Source organism: Tripterygium wilfordii, chromosome 1, assembly GCF_013401445.1.
Source record: "Tripterygium wilfordii isolate XIE 37 chromosome 1, ASM1340144v1, whole genome shotgun sequence".
Classification (NCBI taxonomy): Eukaryota; Viridiplantae; Streptophyta; class Magnoliopsida; order Celastrales; family Celastraceae; genus Tripterygium; species Tripterygium wilfordii.
The window spans coordinates 46,751-66,683 of NC_052232.1; the positions used below are offsets into that span (position 1 = coordinate 46,751).

A 19,933-nucleotide genomic window follows, 5' to 3' on the forward strand; every position below is an offset into this window, starting at 1 on the left:
ACCTCCTCCGAATATTTATAAGGAGGTATGTGGGCTTAGTCTGCCCCTATGTGGGCTTGATTTGTGCCTCCTGCGTGGGGCCTGTTGACATCTGTACTTTCATGTGCCTCCTGCGTTGTTGACACCTGTAAGCCTCCTGCGTTGTTGACAACTGTAAGCCTCATAAGCTTGATCTGGTGGTGTGTCGTATGTTGTATTTGTACTCAAAAAAAAAAAAATTTTAAGTATAAATTATTAAATATTTTATATCAAAATTAAAATGATTATCTTCAAATATTAATAAAATAATTTTTTAACAAAATATAAATAATTTTTTCAGTCAAATTATTAAAAAAATGTTAAGTAGAATAATAATATAAAATAAATAAATTTTAAGTAAATAAATTTTTCGTAGAATAATAAAATAAATTAATATAAAAGTGTTAAATAAAAAAATTAAAAGAATACTAATATAAACGTTAGTCTACTTTTTTAATAAAAAAAATTCATAAATTTTGTAATGTTACATGGGACCCACATCAATTTTTTATTACAAAAATAAGTAAGAGGCAGTCGCTCAGCAATTCCATTAGAGGGACGCCCATGTTTGGTGAGGCGGACACATTAAAGAGAAATTTCATTTACACACTGTAAAAGTGTTGTTAAGTTTATATCATTTTTAGATTTTTTATTTATATTTACATCCCGGTATGAAATGTTTAATATGCTCTTAAATGAAAATAAATCAAGAACACAACCATCCTGATTTTATTCTCAATAATCAACAGGACCGTCCGATTTTGTTATCAATAATGAACAACATCATCTCGATTTTTGTAACAAAAAATCAAAGGACTATACCCATTTTTTATTTAAAAAAAAAAAAACTAACATGGTTCGCTGTTTACATCAATTACCCAATTTAACATGAAAATACAAATCAAGCTCATTAAAATCAATAACAGGTGATAATATCCAATTGAGTTAATTCATTCATGTTGAGAGGTTTGAATTGTGCCTCACCTGTCTCAATTCTTAGGAGGATCACTTGGGGAAGAACACTCCGTCTTTAAGTAGATCAAGGTATGAATTGTTGAAGCATGGGTTGAATTTGGATGTGAAATGAATCCCTTGCAAAATTGAAAGGCAATTTATTTTTATATTTTACAAGTAAAGGGTATTTTGTTCTACTCATTTAATTTTGGGTGTAAAGTTATAAAATTTTAATGTAAACTTGTAAGGTTGAAGTAGATGGCATAAACTTAATAGTTTGATGCTGTGTAAATAAAATTTCTCTCAAACAAAAAGTGAGTATGAATCTATGAGAGTTTTAATATTACAATTTTCATGATATCTTTTTATTTTAATTTTTTTTTTTAAAAAAAAATTCAATTTTTTTAGTTTAACTTTTTTTTTATATTTATGGTTGTGTAAAAGTTTATGTAATTCACTTGTGTTTAATAGTAATTGAATAAAAGTAAAAAAAGCAAAAAACTAAAATAAATATATTCAAAATCAAATTTTTAATTTGAGAAAGAAAGACTATATAAGGTCCCCTAATAATTTGCATAATAACCATTAAGAGATGGGTAAAATAAAATTTTTCGTCACTCAATCATACACTGCCTTCATTTTCGTCCTGCAACTATGTTTTTCCCAATCTTGTGTCTCAACTATGGAAAATACCTCGTTCGTCTTGAAGTGAAAAATGGATGATTCTAACACTCATCCCACCCTCATTTTACCCTCCAAATGCCTGCTAATATATTTTTCGCATACCTCATATTTCGTCTTTTTCCTCTCTCTAAAACTCACATCTCTCTATCTTCTCTACTTCATGCCTCTCTCCCATACTTTTCGATATATTGCAAAAGTTATGGTTGTATTATTAATCACCAATGTCTGTCAGGTTATGAAGGGAAATGAGTCATTTTTTAGTTTAAAACATGTATTCTCTCACCAAAAGGTGCAAGTCTTGTGGATAATCAATAATCTTTAAAAATTAATATATTATATTATGGGCAAAAATTAGAGAACCCGACAAAAAGTTTTAGACAAATCGTGAAATCTACATAAACAGTGAATTTTTTTTATGAAAACTCAAATTTCACTGAAATTAGTAATAAACAGTGAAATTTTTATGAAAGCTTAAATTTTATTATTTTTCAAAATAGTGAAATTTGTATATGTTCACGATTTGTATATTGTATTATATATAGATGTATCTGTGAATTTCATTGTTTTTCACAAAGAATCGAACTCACCCTTTTTGTACAAAAAAAAAAAAAGAAATTTCACTGTTTTCTAGACAAAAGCGAAATTTCGCTATTTTTATAAAGAAAAGTGAAATTTCAGTGTCCTTAATTATTATTCAACAAAAAGACACAACGAATGTTTTCTTTCACTTTTTCAATTAAGTGATAAGTATCGTTGAAGCCCATGAACTTAAAAAAAAGGTAAATTGAGTCCTTATTGTTTTTTTTTGATGTCAAATTAGCCCTTCGACTTCAAACAACGGTTTAAAGTGGTTATTCGACCACTTTTTCGTTAGATAACGTGGCCGTTAGTTGATTATGTATAATTGTTTTATAATTATTGACATGACAGACATGTGGCATTGACAAATAAAATGATGACAAGTGTCAAATATTCAGGTATACATCAATATTTTTAAATGGAAAAGTAGTTGAATGGCTAACGTGAACCGTTGTTTGAAGTTGAATGGCTCATTTGACACGAAAAAAAAAAGCTTGAGGACTGAATTGATCATTTTTTATAAGTTTAAAAGCTTTTGTGATAATTATCCTTTTAATAAAAGACACACACTTAACGAATGTATTCATATAAACATATCATTCTTAAGGGTGCATCATCGTCTACTAGGGCTTCAGCTAATCTTTCACCAGATCCATCACTCATCTCATACATTATTCTACTGGAGAAACACGTTGTTTATGGATGAAAAAAAGAAAAAAGAAATCGAAATCACAATTTTCGTGCAATTTGAAGGGGAATGAGTAATTAGGATTAGGGAAATAAAAAAAATTCTTCAAAATCGATACATTGTGGGCGCAAAAAAAATAAAAGTCTGGCACGGTATAAGATTTCTTTGAGTTGTGTAATTCTTAAAATAAGGGTGAGTTGTCATGATATAACTACTTTAAAGTTGTCTTTAATAGAATAAATACCATGGTCAAAGAATCTATTGGGCTATATTTTTTTAAATTCCGGCCACCTCTCCTAGTCCTTGGTAGGGTCTTTAATGAATTTTTTATCTTCTTATTGATAATTAAAAAAATGAAAGTGAATGTGAGCGCTGAGGCTGCGAGTATGGGCCTTTTCGTGTGCGTATGGGCATTAGAGCATTCAGAGCGGATGCTATATTTGACATTATTAGCAACACTTTTTGGATAAGTATAGTATTATATCATCATTATGGGTATAATAAAATATATTTCAAGTAGTTAAATTGTTATTTTTTTGATAAGTTAAGCGCTACATACACATAATGGGTGAAAAATGACACTTAAAAACTTAACAAAATTTGTCCATGCTGCATCTTTGGAGTGTATATAAATTGATTAATAGTGAAGAGAAATGATGAAAAAGGCAGAGAGAGGTGATGAAAAGAAAGAGAGGTGATGAAAAGGAAGAGAGAGATGATGAAAAGAAAGAGAGAAAATGAGTATGGAGTGTTGATGAATAGTGTATATTATGGGACTCATTCATCCAATTAAATTGTGCCACCCAGGAGAGAAGAGGAGAGAAAATAGTTTTGGAGTGCTAGATATTTCTCTTACCACTGTGGATGCCTTTTGGTTTGTTTTAGGTAAAAAAAATACTTTTCATCCCTCAATTATGATGTGGGTTTCATTTTCGCCACTAAACTTTTTTTTCTTTCTATTTTCGTCATTCAACTATTGAAAAGTATCATTTTCGTCCTTCAAGTGAGATTGAGGTTGGAAAATGCTTGCGTGACACCTATATGACACATCGGCGAAATTTGATCTGACGAACAATAGGATGCCATGATAGATTTTTGCGTCATCGGATTCGTTCGAGGGATAAATGTGGTACTTTTTTCATAGTTGGAATAAAAAAAAGGGAAAAAAAAAGAAGCTAGATACGAAAATGGGACAAAAGTACCATTTTGCAGTTTGTTTTATGGAAAAATTAAATATAAATCCTTCATAGAGCTTTGATCTAATATGGGCATTCTTAAAAGTCTTATTCCATAAAATCCATGTACATTAAACTACTATTTCAAAAAAGACAAACTCATATCCCAATTTTTTTATATGACTAAAATAACCTCAGTTTAATTATTTAAATTTTAAAAATTAATTATAAAGTTTACGAAAATTCTACTTTCACTTACGAAAGCTCATCTTTCACGATTATAGTTGCAGTAAATATTTTTTTTTTCCAATTTTCTTCGTGAAATTGATTTTCTAATATGAATCTTGCATCAATTTTGAATTTCTATAATGATTCACCTTGCGATCCTGTTGATTTTGGATATTCTCGATGTTTGAATTTTTAGATATGATCATACTCACCACAGGACTTGTAGTTTTTATTCGATCTGTTATCACATTATTATTTTCGAAAGTTTCTATGGTGATTTTATGTGTTTTTTTGGTTCTAATTTCGGTTACAGGCTACAAGTGATATGTTATCTGTTTCGATTAATTTGATATATGTCATAATGTTATCTATCTTGCTAGTGTTATCTATTGAAATGTTATCCGTCTTTAATGAAATGTTATTTGTGTTTAAAGAAATGTTATTTGTTTGAAGTTTCAAAACATATAACATATAAGAACAAATCTGAAACATATATATTATCTGCAGATTCAGATCCAATTTCAGAAGAAAAAAAAAGAGTAAGAAAAAACAATAAAACATCAAAGGTGATGCGTCTTGGTCTGTAGAGTTGGTTGATGGTGTTGATGGTCATCGGAGTTGGCCGTATTGGTCGGATTTAGCTCTTTTTCAAATGGTGACCGTGATTTCAAGAAGTTTTATTGACGAATCAAGTGATAATCGATGACCAGTGATGATTGGGCTTTGATCGAGCTGACCTAGAGCTTTATTTCGATAGTTTGTTCATCGAAAATGATGATCGGACGATCAATTTTCGATGATCGACATGAAGGAAGAAGAAAGAGAAGAAGAGAGAAAAAAAGAGAGGAAAAAATATGACATCACGTGTGTGACTCTAGATGTATTATAAAAATATATTTAAGGATAATTTGTCAACACAATAATGTATCTTTTTCTACTGTTTTTCCCGTTTTATACTTCCTTAAATATATAACTACCATATTACCCTTTCCCTTGATTTCCCCTTGTTTTATTAGGGTTTAAGGTGGAATTCATATGCGGTGGAGAAGCGTAGAGAGGAGCTTCGAATCGGAAGCTGAATCGCAGAAGAGAATGACAGGGAATAAGCCAGTTATTGGACTTTCATGGGAGCCAAAACTACCTCCCCTGTCTTCTGCAACCATGAAACTGTCTGATAACAATCAGAATCTCCCAGAGCGTAGTTCGCTCTATAAACCAGATACGGACCTCGTTGATGGGCTCTTCGTCCCACCCAACAATCCCAGAAAGTTGAACAAGCTTCTTAGGAAGCAAGTCAAAGATACATCTGGCAAAAATTGGTACGTCATCTCCATTCCAGCAACATGGTTTATCATTTTTTCGCTCAAGTTTGGTTATTTGTTTAGAATTTTATCTAATATAATGGATTTTTTTGGATCTCGATGTGGGTTCATCAAGTGTCGTGGACGATATTTTCAATATCTGAGGATTGAAGTTTCAGTTTTTTCGAATTTTGTCTTCTCATCGATCGGCGGGTGTTTGTTTGTTGTGAATGCATAACAGGTTTGACATGCCTGCCCCAACCATGACCCCGGAGTTGAAGAAGGAACTTCAGTTATTGAATGTATGGAATCACCGTCTATTACTCTGCCTTCTGGTTTATTTTTGCGGCATACTTTTTGGTAACTGTTGTTCTGGTGATATGTATCGGCTCATCTTTCAAATGGACCAGGGTGCATACCGTTAGAGGGTTATCCTTGTCTCAAAGCACTTCAGACTGTTAGCATTTGATATTGATGTCCTTGGTAGGGGTCTCATGTATCTTAGGGCTTCCTGGCAGCATCTCTGAAGCACTTGCCCTTTCTTATTGTTGACTCTATTACCCTTAAATTTAGAAAGTGTCTTCGAACCAGCCATTCAACAAGTGTTTTGAAGTACAATGGTCCTCATTTATGAATATAAAAATATCATTAGTACTATTCAGTATATGCAAATTGCAAAATGAGCTCAAGTTGGCATAGAAGTTATCTTATTAGGTGTTCTTATATCCGACTTGGCCATGAGGAGGCCCGTGATGTATTCTCCTTAAACAGAGGCTTCTGTGATCCTTTTATTTTTGCATGTTGAAGGAATCACTTTTGGGGGGCATAAAACATTATATTGGAATTCTTGTTGTTAATCTGATTTCCCATTATTGTTTATCAAGTTTTGTGCTTTTCAACCATTCTTTTTTTTTATTTTATTTTATTGCTAAGTTTACCAGCGAGGGTGCAGAGCAGTTTGCTTCTACTTATGGATATGGTTAATGCGCAATTCATGAAAATTGGATTTCTTTGCAAGTTGACTATGATGCCTTGTTCTTAATCACAATGATTTCCCTCGCAATTCATCATCTGGTGTAGAAACCAACATTATTTACAAGCTCTTAACCATCTCATCAGATCCAAAATTTTTATAGTTATTTTTGTTCACTTTAAAAATAAATAAGTTACTGTGTTGATATAGGTTTGGATATGAAATCTTTTTTATTGCTTATGGTTGCTGTCGTATTTTTTCTCCTGAAGATGGAGGTTTTAAGTTTTAACTAGTTGCCATTGTATTTCTGGTGATGAGACAGTTAAGAGACGTGATTGATCCAAAGAGACACTACAAGAAGGGTGTTTCAAAATCGAAAGTGCTCCCTAAATATTTCCAGGTAATCTTTTGCTGGTTTTGGCTACAGTGAAGATATAGTTCATTAGATGTTGTAGCAAGCATATATGATATCGTTTCTCTTTCACATCATCGGCATGTTGAGGCCCTGAAAGCTGGTAAAAAGTCCTGTTCTTCGGATGATTGAACAGGTGGGCACAGTGATAGAGTCAGCATCAGATTTCTTCTCGGATAGGCTGACCAAGAAGGAGAGGAAGGCAACCTTAGCAGACACATTGCTTTCTGACCATACACTTGGTCAATACAGGTAGGTTTTCCTACCAAGTTCTCACCAAATCAATGTATTTTAGTTTATGCATGAAGTGAAGTAGTGAACGACTAGCCAAAAGACAGGTTTGAATCCTCTCCTCTGCTGAACAATCAAAACATATTTTATTTTATAAATAAGGTGAACTACCAGGTGAAAGACAGGTTCAAATCCCCTCCCGTGTTGAGCAATTGAAAACTTATTTTAGTTTATGCATGTTCAGCAGCCTTTGTTGATTGGGGGGAAAAAGGATTCATTGAAACCATCTTTGTCTTCCTGTTTTCATACGAGATGTTAAGAATGAATATCGATTTTGAGATTGTAGCTGCCTATTCAATATAATTGAAATTAAAATAAAGAATACGAGTTATCTTTTAACACTTGGGTCAAGATACAAAAACAAAGTACGGCTTGTTTCAACTGTGTTGTATACTTGAATGTGGAGAAAACATGATTTCATAAACGATTATATTTGTCAATTGTGTCATTGAACTATTGCACCCTAGGAGCATTGAATCACTTGCATTACTGGATTTGCCATATATTAAGTGATCCAGTATACTACCATGTTTTATTTGGAAATAACAAGCTGGTGTGATTTCATAATATTTGCCACGGAGTTTTGATCCATTTGTATCAATGATTTTTGGGATGGTGTTAATGTTGCTTACTTTCAACATTTTACAGGAAGCGCAAGGTTCGAGAGATTGAAGAGCAAAACCGACCTGGTGGAAATGATAAATGGAAGATAAGGGGACGGCAGTCATGGAAGCGTGCAAAGCAGAGAAGACACTAAAACATTTGCTTGTGTACTAAACCTTCTTTTATTGCATTTGAAGAGCACATCAATAAAACATTTTGCAAGTTGCTTATATGCCCTTGTATCATGGTTGTACAAACACCAATCTATTCTTGCTCCAGTGGAGTCAGAGACCATCCTTGCTAAGTGATACAGTGATAGAATTTGATGGTGTTGTAGCTGCCATTTGGGCGGCAAGGCATGCGGGAAAAGCTTCTCTAAGCCTTTTCTAAATTTCGTTTTGATCATCTGATTGATCTGGGTAGTTATATTTCAGTTTGTAGTGGGTGGGTGCTAAGCTATGATGTAAAAGCTAGCACAGGATGCACCAACGACAAAAGGTTCATAGTTATTTCAGCAGTGCAGCAGGGGAATTGTGGAACGGGAACAAGGGCAATCACCAAAACGGTGCGTTTATTCAGAATCAAGAAAACCTCCTAGTAGGAAATTTCTGCCTGTATTTATGTAAAATTAGGCGTTTACTGAAAGCAAAAATTTCCCCTAATCAACTTGTGCAGTCTTTTGAGTTTGTAATTTGTTGGGTCAGTTGGGCTTTGTTACTGGTCGCTTTATAGTGATAACATTCACAATCGAGGATGGTCATTCTTATAGTAAGTTCAATAATTTTCTCCAGGCCTCGTTTTGTATTGGATGAAAAAACCAAGAACTTTCTTTAGCAATATCTGAAAATGACATAATTGCCTTCTAATCTGATTTGAGCTGACATTCATCTGTGTTCCCTGGAAATAATCCTCAACTCATTGTTTATGGCTCTCCCATTACTGAGTCAAATGTATAGACCTGGCTTGATGAATAGTGATGCATATTGGTGACAAAATGTGGAAGATTCCTCAGGCTCAAAAGCATGTGAGCAAACGGTTTATTTACTCATGGAACATTATAGAAGAGAACACAATAAACTGTCCATCTAAAATACGATAAAAATACGTGTCACCTTGATGACAAATGTACTAATTGATTAGAAGAACTTCAGGGATGTCCGATTTTCTGCCTGCACTCTGCACTGCAGGATGAATTCATGGCAGAGGTTCTTGAGAATCTCCCAAACGAGATAAATGGAGATATGCATCAGTTCCTGTAAATAAGCCAATCAACATGAGCAACAACAAAATTTTGGTTAAATAAAACAATATACCTCATCAGAAAGCCAGGATATCTAGAAACACGGGCTCTGTGGAGATATAGAATGCATAAATAAATATCATGAACCTAATGCCAGGGGTTGACAATAAAAACATATGAAGGTGAAGATACAAGAACCTCTTTTGTAAAATGGAAGAGAAAAGAGTCTTTATCTTTTGAAACTAACAATACGCTCATTAGCGATTCGTGTGAATACATAGTCAAGATCTTAGCATTAATATCAATAATATATATATATAGAGGAATTCTCCTATAAGTACTCAAAGTAAGGACTTAAAATAAGTACAATTTTTTGACCATTGATTTAAGTGAAATGACTAGTGGGACCCACTGTTTTGAATCCCACATGTTTTAAATCAATGGTCAAAAAGCTGTACTTATTTTAAGTCCTTACTTTAAGTACTTATAGGAGAATTCCTCTATATATATATATATATATATATATATTCTACGTTCATATCAAAAACTACAAATATTTCAGTTATTCTGAAAATAATAGGCCAAAACTCTCAACTCACCATATCCTTCCATAGAGATGATTTGGAGATCTCCTCCGAAGTACTGAGCATATAAGCGGCTTATTGGGAGCCCATATCCATACCCTGCCATTGTCACGACATCACCAGTTCCGAGATCCGAGTTCTCAGTCAGTGGATTCCTAGCAGTGCTATATAGGTACGTGAAAATTTTGGGAAGCCCACTCCTTGCTATGCCACCCCCCTCATCTGAAACCTACAATGTCGATTGAACAAATTTGTCATAAGTGAATGAAAAAGGTGCAATATAGATGCTTAACAAAAGCAAGATGAAAATCCTCTGACACAATGCCAGAAGTATAAGGAATCGTCAAGGAAAAAAATAATAGACTAAGACATTTTGTAGACTGCTCCAAATCTGCAAAAGAAACACCTTGATGGTAACATCTTCAATTCCTTCAGCAACTACTATGCGAATAGGTGGTGCGACTTTATCTGAGTCTAAGAAACGCTCTTGAACAGCACGTAAAGAATTCTTTACTAGCTCAAATACCATGAGATGCAAGTGCGTTGGGACATATCTGTAGACAATAAAATTAAAGAAGTTACAGTAAATAATAATTAATATAGAAGAAACCTGATTCTCTTACTGCTTAAGTTGAAACTAATATATTTTTTTTCAAAGTGACATCACTTCATGGAAAAACAGAGTCTAAAGAGTCTGGTACTGAAGGGGTACATAAAGAGGAAAGACAAGTAACAGAAACAAAAAACAACAAAGTACATCTGAGGTTATTTCTCCAAGACAAATTAAAGTAATCCTCTCCACTGCTTGGGTTGTCATTTCTAGGTCAGAAGGTTAAAGTTCCAGTCATATTTCTCTTAAGAGAATCAGACTGATATCGATTAGATAGGGCCTTAATCATAGAAAAAATTGGAGAAGATGGCATTTTCAAAGCACACTTTCCCAGTAATAGGCAAGAAGAAGAGTGAGGGGAGAGCGGGAATAAGTAAATGTAAGGACTAAAATCCGAAAGAAAGCTAAGAAAATAAAAGAACCAAGTAGAAAATATGACTTACGGGAATGTAAAACTGGGATCCCCAAAGATTATAACTTCAGGTGCACTGCCATACTCTCGGCAACAGATAGCACGCGAATCTTCACTGGCACATTGTGCCACCTCTACTGGAGACATTTTTGTATGTATATAACCCACACAATGAGGAGCAGGGTTTGGATTGTGCAACTCCACGTGCTGTCCTGAGTTTAATCCAAAATTTTATGCATAAACAGAATGTTTAGGCCCAATCCCCTTCGAAAAGAACATACAGGACCCACAAAGAAACCCTTAAAGCTGGCAAAAGTATATTGGAACTAACCTATAAGCATACGAATTCCGATTCTGGACATGTAAAATCGATCCAAAAACTGATGTATCTCATCAAGATCCTCATGAACTATCTTTGGATCAATGCCTTGTTTCAACTGTTGGACACCCAATGCCATCATGGGAACAACATTATTGTGTCTCACCTTAATTGCCTTGATCATTTGTGTAAAATCGTTTTCGTCATTTGTATTCTTGATCTCAGGAAAAGATCGCAGATCACGGAAAGAATCCAAGTACCAATCTCGCACCTTAAGATTTAGGAAAAATAAAAAGACAATAAGAACTTGCCTAGAGAACCCAAGAAAATCAACCCAATCTCACCATCTAACAACTCACTGATTAATTCAAACCTCCTTTTGCCAGCAATAGCTTCCACACAACAGTTCCCTCACAGCTAAAACTAAAAGTAATCACCAATGAAACAATCCAGTAAAGTTAAATGGATATCCTTCACAACAAGAAAACTCAAGTCACCCACCCCTAAGCATCGTCTACTTCACAGTTTGAGAACGCTAAAGCAACGTCAACTTTGGTCCATAGAAGTACAATCCTAAATCGTGCCTACGTCCTCTCCGAGTAAGATAAGTTGAACCGTCATGTATGGAAGGATAAACAACACCGTTTAACAACCCGTTTGAAAGAGCTACCCTAAAATAACAGATTTTTTTTAAAAAAAATAAGGGGCAGTGAAAGCAGTGTTCAACAGTCAGCAAAATTCATTTTAATATAAAGATCACAGAGCAGTAATCCCGATGGATGGATTACAATAAAATCATCAATCAAAACTCAAAAACCCAACATGCAGAACGTCTCACATTTAAAGCTTTGTCAATTTTTCTCGACTCCCCCTTTTCGCTAAGATATTTAAGAAATCATTCAACAAATCCACTCTGACCCAATCAATCAATAAGAAAAAGAAAAAGAAGGAAAAAGTGGAAAGAGTACCTTCAAAACGGCAGGTTTGTCGGACAATCCATAAGGGAGGTTTTCAAGCTCGATAGCTCTCCGGGCGATCCTTATTGGGAGCTCCTTATGCAGAAACTGGGCCGAAATCAGCAGATTCCTATCGGTGGGCCTGGAGCCGAACTTCATCATGTACCTGAGGCTGACCCCGTTCTGCTTCATGCATCCCCATTTGTGGACCTCCTCCATCAACCCCTTGGAGAACGCCTCACATGCCTTCTTCAACGCCATTTCTCCACCACCGCAATTTGCATGCAACTGCCCGGAGGGCTCTTTTACGCAACAATCCAACGCCAAACTTACATAGCTTTGGCAAAGCAATCCCAGATTCACACACAGATGAAAACTAGGGCGGGGCTTAGAAATTAACCAGGCTTCTGGCTGGGGAGGTATCCGTACCGTATGATACAAATGATTATGGAGACGACGGACGGTGAAGATAAAGTAACGGCTAGGGATTGGTTGGGTAATACATCGACACGTGGAGGATACTGGTATGAGAAAACGGCCGCTTTGGGATTGGGAATCTCCCTTAATTTTTAACCGCTTTCCACGACCAAATTGGGCCTTTAATGGCCCATTCTTATCTACCATATACGGATGGATTTATTTGGTAATTTTTCAACGTTTAAGGAAATGATTTATTTTGTTTCTTCCAAATTTAAATCGAGCTACCCTACACAAACAAAAGTCCAAGGCAAACAAAGACTTTTTAAATACTACATATGCTAATGTTTATAATACTCATGTTATAATTTATGAATGAGAAATTTTATTTACACCATAAGTTTGTACAATTTTTTTTGTTTGATATTGTGAAAAATGTTTAGCCAAACACACCCTATATTTGGGAGGTGCAAAAGAGCCAATTACTCAATAGGTCAAGGAGAAGTAGGTCATTTCAACTCCACTTCTTTGAAATCTAGGCAAAAATCTTTCGCTCGCTCCTGCAGTCCTGCAGCTATTCCCAAGGTCGCAATGGCTTCCTCAATTTGGCTCTCCTTCTCTTCTTCTCTCCTCCCCTCGACTCTTTTTAACAAAAACATTAACACAACAGCATCCCCTCAATCAACCACCACCACCAAACATTCTAGGATTCTTCTTCGCTGCGCATTCACGGCTGCATCCGCAGCTACATCTACAACACGACCCCCATCATCATCATCATCATCTACTAAGGAGAGGCACTGGAAAGAAGGAGAGTTCCCTGGAATATCAGGGACTTCGAAAAGGCCACCTATTAAGAATATCAAGAAGAAATTGGACCGCAAAAACAAGGCCAAGGCCTGGGTCAACACTATCACTGAGGCCTTATCTGACTCCATTGATAAGAAGCAGTGGCTCCAAGCCCTTGAGGTTTGCCTTCTTTGTTCTTCTTTTCTTTTCTATTTAGGTTTCTGCATAGGCCCATCTTGTGAATTGTCATTGCGAATTAGGATAATAGATTGGATAAAAATCCTTCCTTTTTTACCATATTGAACCCAGGTACTGTGTTGGGTTGGTTAAGTCTGTGCTTGAAAGTGAATTACTAAATGGGGATATTTGAATTGTTTCGACCCAGTCAGTTTTTCATTTCTATGGAATTAGTTGCTTCAAGAAAGTGTAGCACTAAAAAACAGTTTCGTTGGATATTGTCTTTGATTGTTGGGCCATTTGATGTAATAGGTTTTTGAGATGCTTAGAGAACAACCATTTTATCAACCAAAAGAAGGGACCTACATGAAACTCCTCGTTCTGCTTGGTAAATCTCGACAACCCCGTCAAGCTCGGCAGCTTTTTGACCAGATGATCGAAGAGGGATTGGAACCCACCGCAGAACTCTACACTGCCTTGCTTGCAGCTTATTGTCGCGAAAGCCTCATCGATGAAGGTTTCTCTATTCTTAACCAAATGAAAACTCTGCCTAGTTGCCAGGCTGATGTTTTTACCTACAGTACATTGATCAAACCTTGTGTTGATAATTCACGATTTGAATTAATTGAATCCTTGTATGAAGATATGGCTGAACGGCTAATAATGCCGAATACTGTTACGCAGAATATAGTGTTAAATGGATATGGCAAAACAGGGAAATTCGAACAGATGGAGAAAGTTCTATCTGGGATGTTGGAGAGCACTGTTTGCAAACCTGATGTTTGGACAATGAATACTATCCTGAGTGTGTTTGGCAACAAAGGTCAGATTGATATGATGGAGAGATGGTATGAGAAGTTCCGGAATTTTGGTATTGACCCAGAAAGTCGCACTTTCAATATTTTGATTGGCGCTTATGGGAAGAAAAGAATGTATGATAAGATGTCATCAGTGATGGAGTACATGCGCAAGGCTCAGTTTCCATGGACAACGTCAACTTTCAACAATGTGATCGAGGCTTTTGCAGATGCAGGGGATGCAAAACACATGGAGTGCACATTTGATCAGATGCGTGCTGAGGGTATGAAGGCAGACACTAAAACTTTCTGCTGCCTTATCAATGGATATGTGAATGCAGGTGTTTTCCATAAGGTTATCAGCACCGTTCAGCTGGCAGCAAAGTTTGAGATTCCTGAAAATACCTCTTTCTATAATTCAGTCATATTTGCATTTGCAAAAGCAGATGATTTAATAGAGATGGAAAGAGTCTTTAAGCGTATGAAAGATAAGCACTGCCTGCCAAATTCAAGAACCTACTCTATCATGGAGGAAGCATATAGAAAGAAAGGCATGAATGACAAGATCTATGATTTGGAGCTGGAGAAACAGGAGGTGCTTACCAATGGTTCAGAAATTGATGAGGTCTCCTGACCGAAGTTTAGACATGACTGCAGACCTATGTATTACACAGATCAACATTCTTGTGAACCGGATTCAATGTGTCATGGGATCGCTGATATAGGGAGGCTGCTGTGCTTGTGGGCTTGTCTCCTGTAAAGCTCAGGTTCGATCTTTGAGGTGTTCAAAAAGATAGGCGGTGAAGCTATAATTTTTTGGAATAACTAAACCTGCAATTGCTCCCGATCTCATTACATGGGTAGAACTACTACTGTAAGAAATTTTTAGACATCTCTCCAGTACCGAGCACACAAGTTGGACAAGTTGATCATATCCTCTGCAAAGTTCAGGTAATCTTGTAGATCCTTTTATTCCTTCAAAGGCACCAGTTTTTACATTGTTTGCTCTTTGTTATTGATGCGCAAGGAAGCTATGATTGTCGGATCAAAGAGTGAAGAGCATTCATCTAGCTTCTTTGATGTGTACAACTTTGTGGCGTAATCTTTGATCTGTACAACTTTGTGGCGTAATCTTTGATCTGTTCCCACTTTGTGCATGCCTATAATATGCTTCAGCATCTTAGAACTTAGTTCTAAGTTAATATTAAAGTCATATATAACTAACAGCATGGGTGCCCGAACTCTCCAAAGGGTTGGTTACAAAAAAAAAAAAAAAAAATCTATCCAAAGGGTTGGGTCCTATGAATATCAGTATAAGTGTTGCAAAGGAGGGGCAATTCTAAAACCAAACCCCAGAGGCTTTTTTTAGTTTTTTTTTTTTTTTTTAATAATCCTCCTCTTGCGTTGTGTGTTCGTCAGGTTGGCCTACAACTGCTGCTACGAGCGAGGTGGATAAAAAGCAGTTCTGCGTTTGTATAAAATGGTTAAAGTGTTGAACGACGTTTTATTTTTCACAAAAATTTACATATGAAGACAAGGGTATCTAGGCCAATTCTCTATCACTGTCAACAACACCACAAGAAACTTTGCAATGAATGATACATTTCATATCATTTTAAAATTGCGGAATTGAAATGAATATTACGTTAAGAAAAGATTGACTTATCAGTTATCATGTACATCCTATATCATGTCAAATCACAACATTTGCAAGTAATAATAAGATGAGTCGAGTAGATTTATATGAAAGAGTGATTGACTTATCAGTTATAATCCATAATATCATTTCAAACTGCACAAATTGCAATAGATATCAATAAGATCTGAGAGGAAAATCTATATACTGATAACAAACAATTAACTTAAGTCTACAAATACTTTATCTGCTCATTAAATTTGTAACTAATTATTCAATAAAAGCTTACATTAATTATAAATTTTTTTAAGAAAAACTTCCGAATTATTCAAATTACAAATTTCAAACTCCAAACAGAAAGTATAGTTGATAAAATCGTAACAAATAACAAAATAAGGAGGGGAAATCCCGCTGGCGGTTATATAATCCCGAATCAATCTTCATCTTTTTTCTTCTTTTTTTTTCGGGGAAGAGAAATCCAGATATGCCTGATACATCATGATAAACATAAGCATGATCATGATATTATTGGGAGAAAGAGAAGAGATACACATCTTCTTGATCTTGAAAGAAATCCCACCAGAGCAAACAAACTGTATCTTTTCACAATGATAATCTTCATATTGATATTATTCATCTTCCGTGATGGAATCCTTTCACGTATCTACCATTACACTCCTCCCATTATATATTGTGACCAGCTTCCTTCATTTTCTCCACAGCAATCACAAGCACTCACTCAGTCGCATACCTACACTCCAAAATCACACAACAAGAAGAAATAATGGTGGGTGTGGGTGTGAGTGTCGGTGGAAGAGCATTGTTCATTTTGGCTCTTCTTTTTGGCTCCTTAGCCTTTGCTTCTGCTCGACCATCTAAAACCATACAAGAGGATTTTCCTGCTCCTCCTGCTGATCAAGGTCCATCCCATGTCTGTCATGCACCAAGATTTTCTGAGCTTGGTCTTGACATGACAGATTATCTCTACTGCGACTCTTCTCTGCCATTCGATGTCAGGGCCAAGGACTTGGTGGACAGAATGACATTGAACGAGAAAGTCAACCAGGTCGGGAATATGGCCACCGGAGTGCCAAGAATTGGGCTTCCCAAGTACCAGTGGTGGTCAGAGGCACTCCATGGTGTCTCCAATGTTGGTCCTGGAACCTTCTTTGATAAAACCATTCCTGGCGCTACAAGCTTTCCTACTGTCATTCTCTCCGCTGCTGCCTTTAATCAGACTCTATGGAAATCCATTGGCCAGGTAACTCCTTCCCCTTGTCTATTGTGTGATTGATCTATTTAACTCCAGACTCATCTTTCTATACTTAATATTATTGCAGGCTGTTTCGACAGAGGCAAGAGCGATGTACAATCTGGGGAAAGCAGGATTGACATACTGGAGTCCAAATATTAATGTGGTGAGAGATCCCAGATGGGGAAGAGCCATTGAGACTCCGGGAGAAGATCCTTATGTGGTGGGTACATTTGCTACAAATTACGTAAGAGGATTACAAGATGTTCCGGGGACTGAAAACGCAACAGACTTGAACTCTAGACCTCTCAAGGTTTCCTCTTGTTGCAAGCACTATGCTGCATATGATGTCGATGCCTGGAAGGGAGTCGATCGTTATCACTTTGATGCAAGAGTAAGATATTAACACTCAATTACTGTATATATAAATATACTAGCGACACTGTTTAATTTATTGACTTAACCAAAATATTCTCTTATGTTTATGTATAGGTGAGTGAGCAAGATATGAGGGAGACATTCCTCAGGCCGTTTGAGATGTGTGTTAAAGATGGCGACGTTAGCAGTGTCATGTGTTCCTATAATCGGGTTAATGGAATTCCAGCTTGTGCTGATCCATATCTTCTCAAGAACACTATCAGAGGGGAATGGGATCTTCATGGGTATCCTTCAAAATCTTACCATGCTTAACCTTTAATGCTGATTGATTTTTTTTTGTTATTCTCTAATTTTTGGTATAATTATTTTGTGCAGATATATTGTCTCCGATTGTGATTCTATTGAGGTAATGATTGATGGACACAAATGGCTTGGCGACTCACAAGAGGATGCTGTTGCACAGGTTCTTAAAGCAGGCAAGCTTCTTTTTTTTCCTTTTTTTTGCCACAAGAGTGTCATATTATGTATGTCTTTTGGTTAAATAGGAGTCAATTTGACTACGAGAATGCATGTAAATGACACTATGTATATTTTGTCTGAATTTTCATAATCAGGATTGGATCTTGACTGTGGAGACTACTATACCAAAGCTCTTGGAAACTCAGTGAGGCAAGGAGAGGTAAAGGAGGCTGACCTTGACAAGTCATTGAAGTACCTTTATGTGGTGCTTATGAGGCTTGGATTTTTCGATGGAAGCCCTCAATTCAACAGCCTTGGGAAGAATGATGTTTGTTCAGATGCAAACTTGGAGTTAGCTACTGAAGCAGCCAGAGAAGGAATTGTCCTATTGAAAAATGATGACAAGACTCTCCCTTTGAAGTCTTGTGACATCAATAAAATAGCAGTTATTGGACCCCATGCAAAAGCAACCTCTGCAATGATTGGAAATTATGCTGGTAAGCTTCTCATCTTTAAATAACATGACCAAGTGAATGAATATCATCTACTGATTACTAATTGATTTTGTTTCATTTGATGTTGTTGCAGGTATTCCTTGCGGAATTGTTACTCCATTTGATGGTATCTCCAAGTATGGAGAAGTCACATATGAAAAGGGATGCAGCGACATAGCTTGCAAGGACGATAGTTTGATCTTCTCAGCCATGAATGCTTCAAAGAATGCAGATGCTACTATTCTTTTGGTGGGTTTGGACTTGTCTGTGGAGGCTGAGAGCTTGGATAGGAATGATCTTCTCCTCCCAGGTTACCAAACTCAATTAATCAACCAAGTAGCTGAATCATCTTCAGGTCCTCTAGTTGTTGTGATTATGTCAGCCGGTGGGATTGACATAAGCTTTGCCAAGAACAATCCTAAAATTAAAGCTATTCTTTGGGCCGGATATCCTGGTGAGAAAGGAGGTCGTGCCATTGCTGATGTTATCTTCGGAAAATACAATCCAGGTAAATGTGAATCATATATGGTATTGCTTTCATTGTTAGCGAATTCAGATTCTAATGTCATTCCCTTTTATCAGGTGGAAGATTGCCCCTTACATGGTATGAAGCTGGTTATGTGGACATGCTGCCAATGACATCCATGCCACTAAGGCCTGTTGATAGCTTTGGTTACCCTGGAAGAACATACAAGTTCTTCAATGGCTCAACTGTTTACCCTTTTGGCTATGGCCTTAGCTACACAGATTTCAGCTACAGCCTCGCATCCCCTGCAAGTTCACTAGAGATCAAACTAAACAAATTCCAGCGTTGTCACAATGTGAAATACTCAGACCAGGCCAACATCAATAACTGTCCTTCTGTAGTGATCGATGACCTTGAATGTGGATATAAATTTGGCTTTGAAGTTGCTGTCCAGAATGTTGGGGAGAAGGATGGAAGTGACGTTGTCATGGTTTACTCCAAGCCACCAGAGGGAATAGTTGAGAGTCACTCCAAGCAACTGATTGGTTTCGAGAGAGTATTTGTGAAATCAGGAGCAACCGAGAAGGTGAAGTTCGAGTTTGACGCTTGCAAGAGCGTGAACATTATTGATACCTCAGGTTACAATCTTTTGCCTTCTGGAGGGCATATAATCATGGTGGGCGACAATGTAATCTCATTCCCATTACATGTCAGCTACAATTAGAGTGTCAGTGTTCCTAATAAGTATTTAGTAAGGAAATTAGAGGGTTAGTGCTCCCAACATAAGTATTTAGTTAGTAATTTAGAGTTTCTTCGGTTTTTTTCTTAGCTTTCATTCATTGTTAGGGATTTTGCTTGAGATGGATCAGGTTTCAATGAAATAACTAATTATTAGTGTTTTTTTTAGCAAGTTCTGGCAAACTCTCTGCTATTTATCGTTAAGCCAGTTTTTTTGCTCTGTTGTTATCACTTCTGCTAATAAAAAATAAAAAAAAACACCAACGAATAGTTGATATCAAACGTGATTCCTTAGAATGGAGT

General features: G+C 36.2%; 4 protein-coding genes across 5 annotated transcripts; 3 read left to right on the plus strand and 1 right to left on the minus strand.

Moving 5' to 3' along the window:
• Nucleotides 1–5,326: 5,326 nt before the first annotated feature.
• LOC120000111 (rRNA-processing protein fcf2-like) lies at nucleotides 5,327–8,672 on the plus strand. The gene is made up of 5 exons (XM_038847992.1): nucleotides 5,327–5,645; nucleotides 5,869–5,929; nucleotides 6,923–7,000; nucleotides 7,149–7,264; nucleotides 7,952–8,672. Exons 1-5 carry the CDS (start codon nucleotides 5,362–5,364, stop codon nucleotides 8,058–8,060), a joined length of 648 nt encoding a protein of 215 aa, XP_038703920.1. The 5' UTR covers nucleotides 5,327–5,361; the 3' UTR covers nucleotides 8,061–8,672.
• Nucleotides 8,673–8,889: 217 nt separating this feature from the next.
• Nucleotides 8,890–12,478, minus strand: LOC120000101 (pyruvate dehydrogenase (acetyl-transferring) kinase, mitochondrial). The gene is made up of 6 exons (XM_038847983.1): nucleotides 12,040–12,478; nucleotides 11,084–11,342; nucleotides 10,784–10,964; nucleotides 10,137–10,284; nucleotides 9,746–9,959; nucleotides 8,890–9,159 (listed from the first exon to the last, which is right to left on the minus strand). The coding sequence occupies exons 1-6, from the start codon at nucleotides 12,286–12,288 to the stop codon at nucleotides 9,101–9,103; spliced, it is 1,110 nt and encodes a 369-aa protein (XP_038703911.1). The 5' UTR covers nucleotides 12,289–12,478; the 3' UTR covers nucleotides 8,890–9,100.
• A 549-nt stretch (nucleotides 12,479–13,027) lies between these two features.
• On the plus strand, nucleotides 13,028–15,766 carry LOC119996989 (pentatricopeptide repeat-containing protein At3g06430, chloroplastic). 2 transcript variants are annotated; one of them, XR_005467938.1, is made up of 3 exons: nucleotides 13,028–13,413; nucleotides 13,723–15,158; nucleotides 15,627–15,766. XR_005467938.1 is itself a non-coding variant. In XM_038843768.1 (2 exons), the coding sequence occupies exons 1-2, from the start codon at nucleotides 13,036–13,038 to the stop codon at nucleotides 14,839–14,841; spliced, it is 1,497 nt and encodes a 498-aa protein (XP_038699696.1). In that variant the 5' UTR covers nucleotides 13,028–13,035; the 3' UTR covers nucleotides 14,842–15,315. The 2 variants fall into 2 exon arrangements, 1 of the variants encoding a protein (XP_038699696.1); XM_038843768.1 differs by lacking the exon at nucleotides 15,627–15,766 and having other exon boundaries at nucleotides 13,723–15,315.
• A 1,008-nt stretch (nucleotides 15,767–16,774) lies between these two features.
• LOC120004002 (probable beta-D-xylosidase 5) lies at nucleotides 16,775–19,722 on the plus strand. Its single transcript, XM_038853198.1, has 7 exons — nucleotides 16,775–17,104; nucleotides 17,184–17,489; nucleotides 17,588–17,757; nucleotides 17,849–17,949; nucleotides 18,088–18,429; nucleotides 18,521–18,934; nucleotides 19,009–19,722. Exons 1-7 carry the CDS (start codon nucleotides 16,814–16,816, stop codon nucleotides 19,614–19,616), a joined length of 2,232 nt encoding a protein of 743 aa, XP_038709126.1. The 5' UTR covers nucleotides 16,775–16,813; the 3' UTR covers nucleotides 19,617–19,722.
• The last annotated feature ends 211 nt before the right edge of the window (nucleotides 19,723–19,933 follow it).

Bases quoted from the DNA above. Each gene is read 5' to 3' on its own strand.
- LOC120000111 (XM_038847992.1), top strand. From the start codon at position 5,362: ATGCGGTGGAGAAGCGTAGAGAGGAGCTTCGAATCGGAAGCTGAATCG. The intron at 7,001-7,148 runs GTAATCTTTTGC...ATGATTGAACAG, and splicing joins TGCTCCCTAAATATTTCCAG to GTGGGCACAGTGATAGAGTC. The intron at 7,265-7,951 runs GTAGGTTTTCCT...AACATTTTACAG, and splicing joins CATACACTTGGTCAATACAG to GAAGCGCAAGGTTCGAGAGA.
- LOC120000101 (XM_038847983.1), bottom strand. From the start codon at position 12,288: ATGGCGTTGAAGAAGGCATGTGAGGCGTTCTCCAAGGGGTTGATGGAG. The intron at 9,960-10,136 runs GTGTTTCTTTTG...TCGACATTGTAG, and splicing joins TTGAAGATGTTACCATCAAG to GTTTCAGATGAGGGGGGTGG. The intron at 9,160-9,745 runs GTGAGTTGAGAG...GCTTATTTACAG, and splicing joins CATCTCTATGGAAGGATATG to GAACTGATGCATATCTCCAT.
- LOC119996989 (XM_038843768.1), top strand. From the start codon at position 13,036: ATGGCTTCCTCAATTTGGCTCTCCTTCTCTTCTTCTCTCCTCCCCTCG. The intron at 13,414-13,722 runs GTTTGCCTTCTT...TTGATGTAATAG, and splicing joins AGTGGCTCCAAGCCCTTGAG to GTTTTTGAGATGCTTAGAGA.
- LOC120004002 (XM_038853198.1), top strand. From the start codon at position 16,814: ATGACAGATTATCTCTACTGCGACTCTTCTCTGCCATTCGATGTCAGG. The intron at 17,758-17,848 runs GTATCCTTCAAA...TATTTTGTGCAG, and splicing joins GGGGAATGGGATCTTCATGG to ATATATTGTCTCCGATTGTG. The intron at 17,950-18,087 runs GCAAGCTTCTTT...TTTCATAATCAG, and splicing joins TGCACAGGTTCTTAAAGCAG to GATTGGATCTTGACTGTGGA.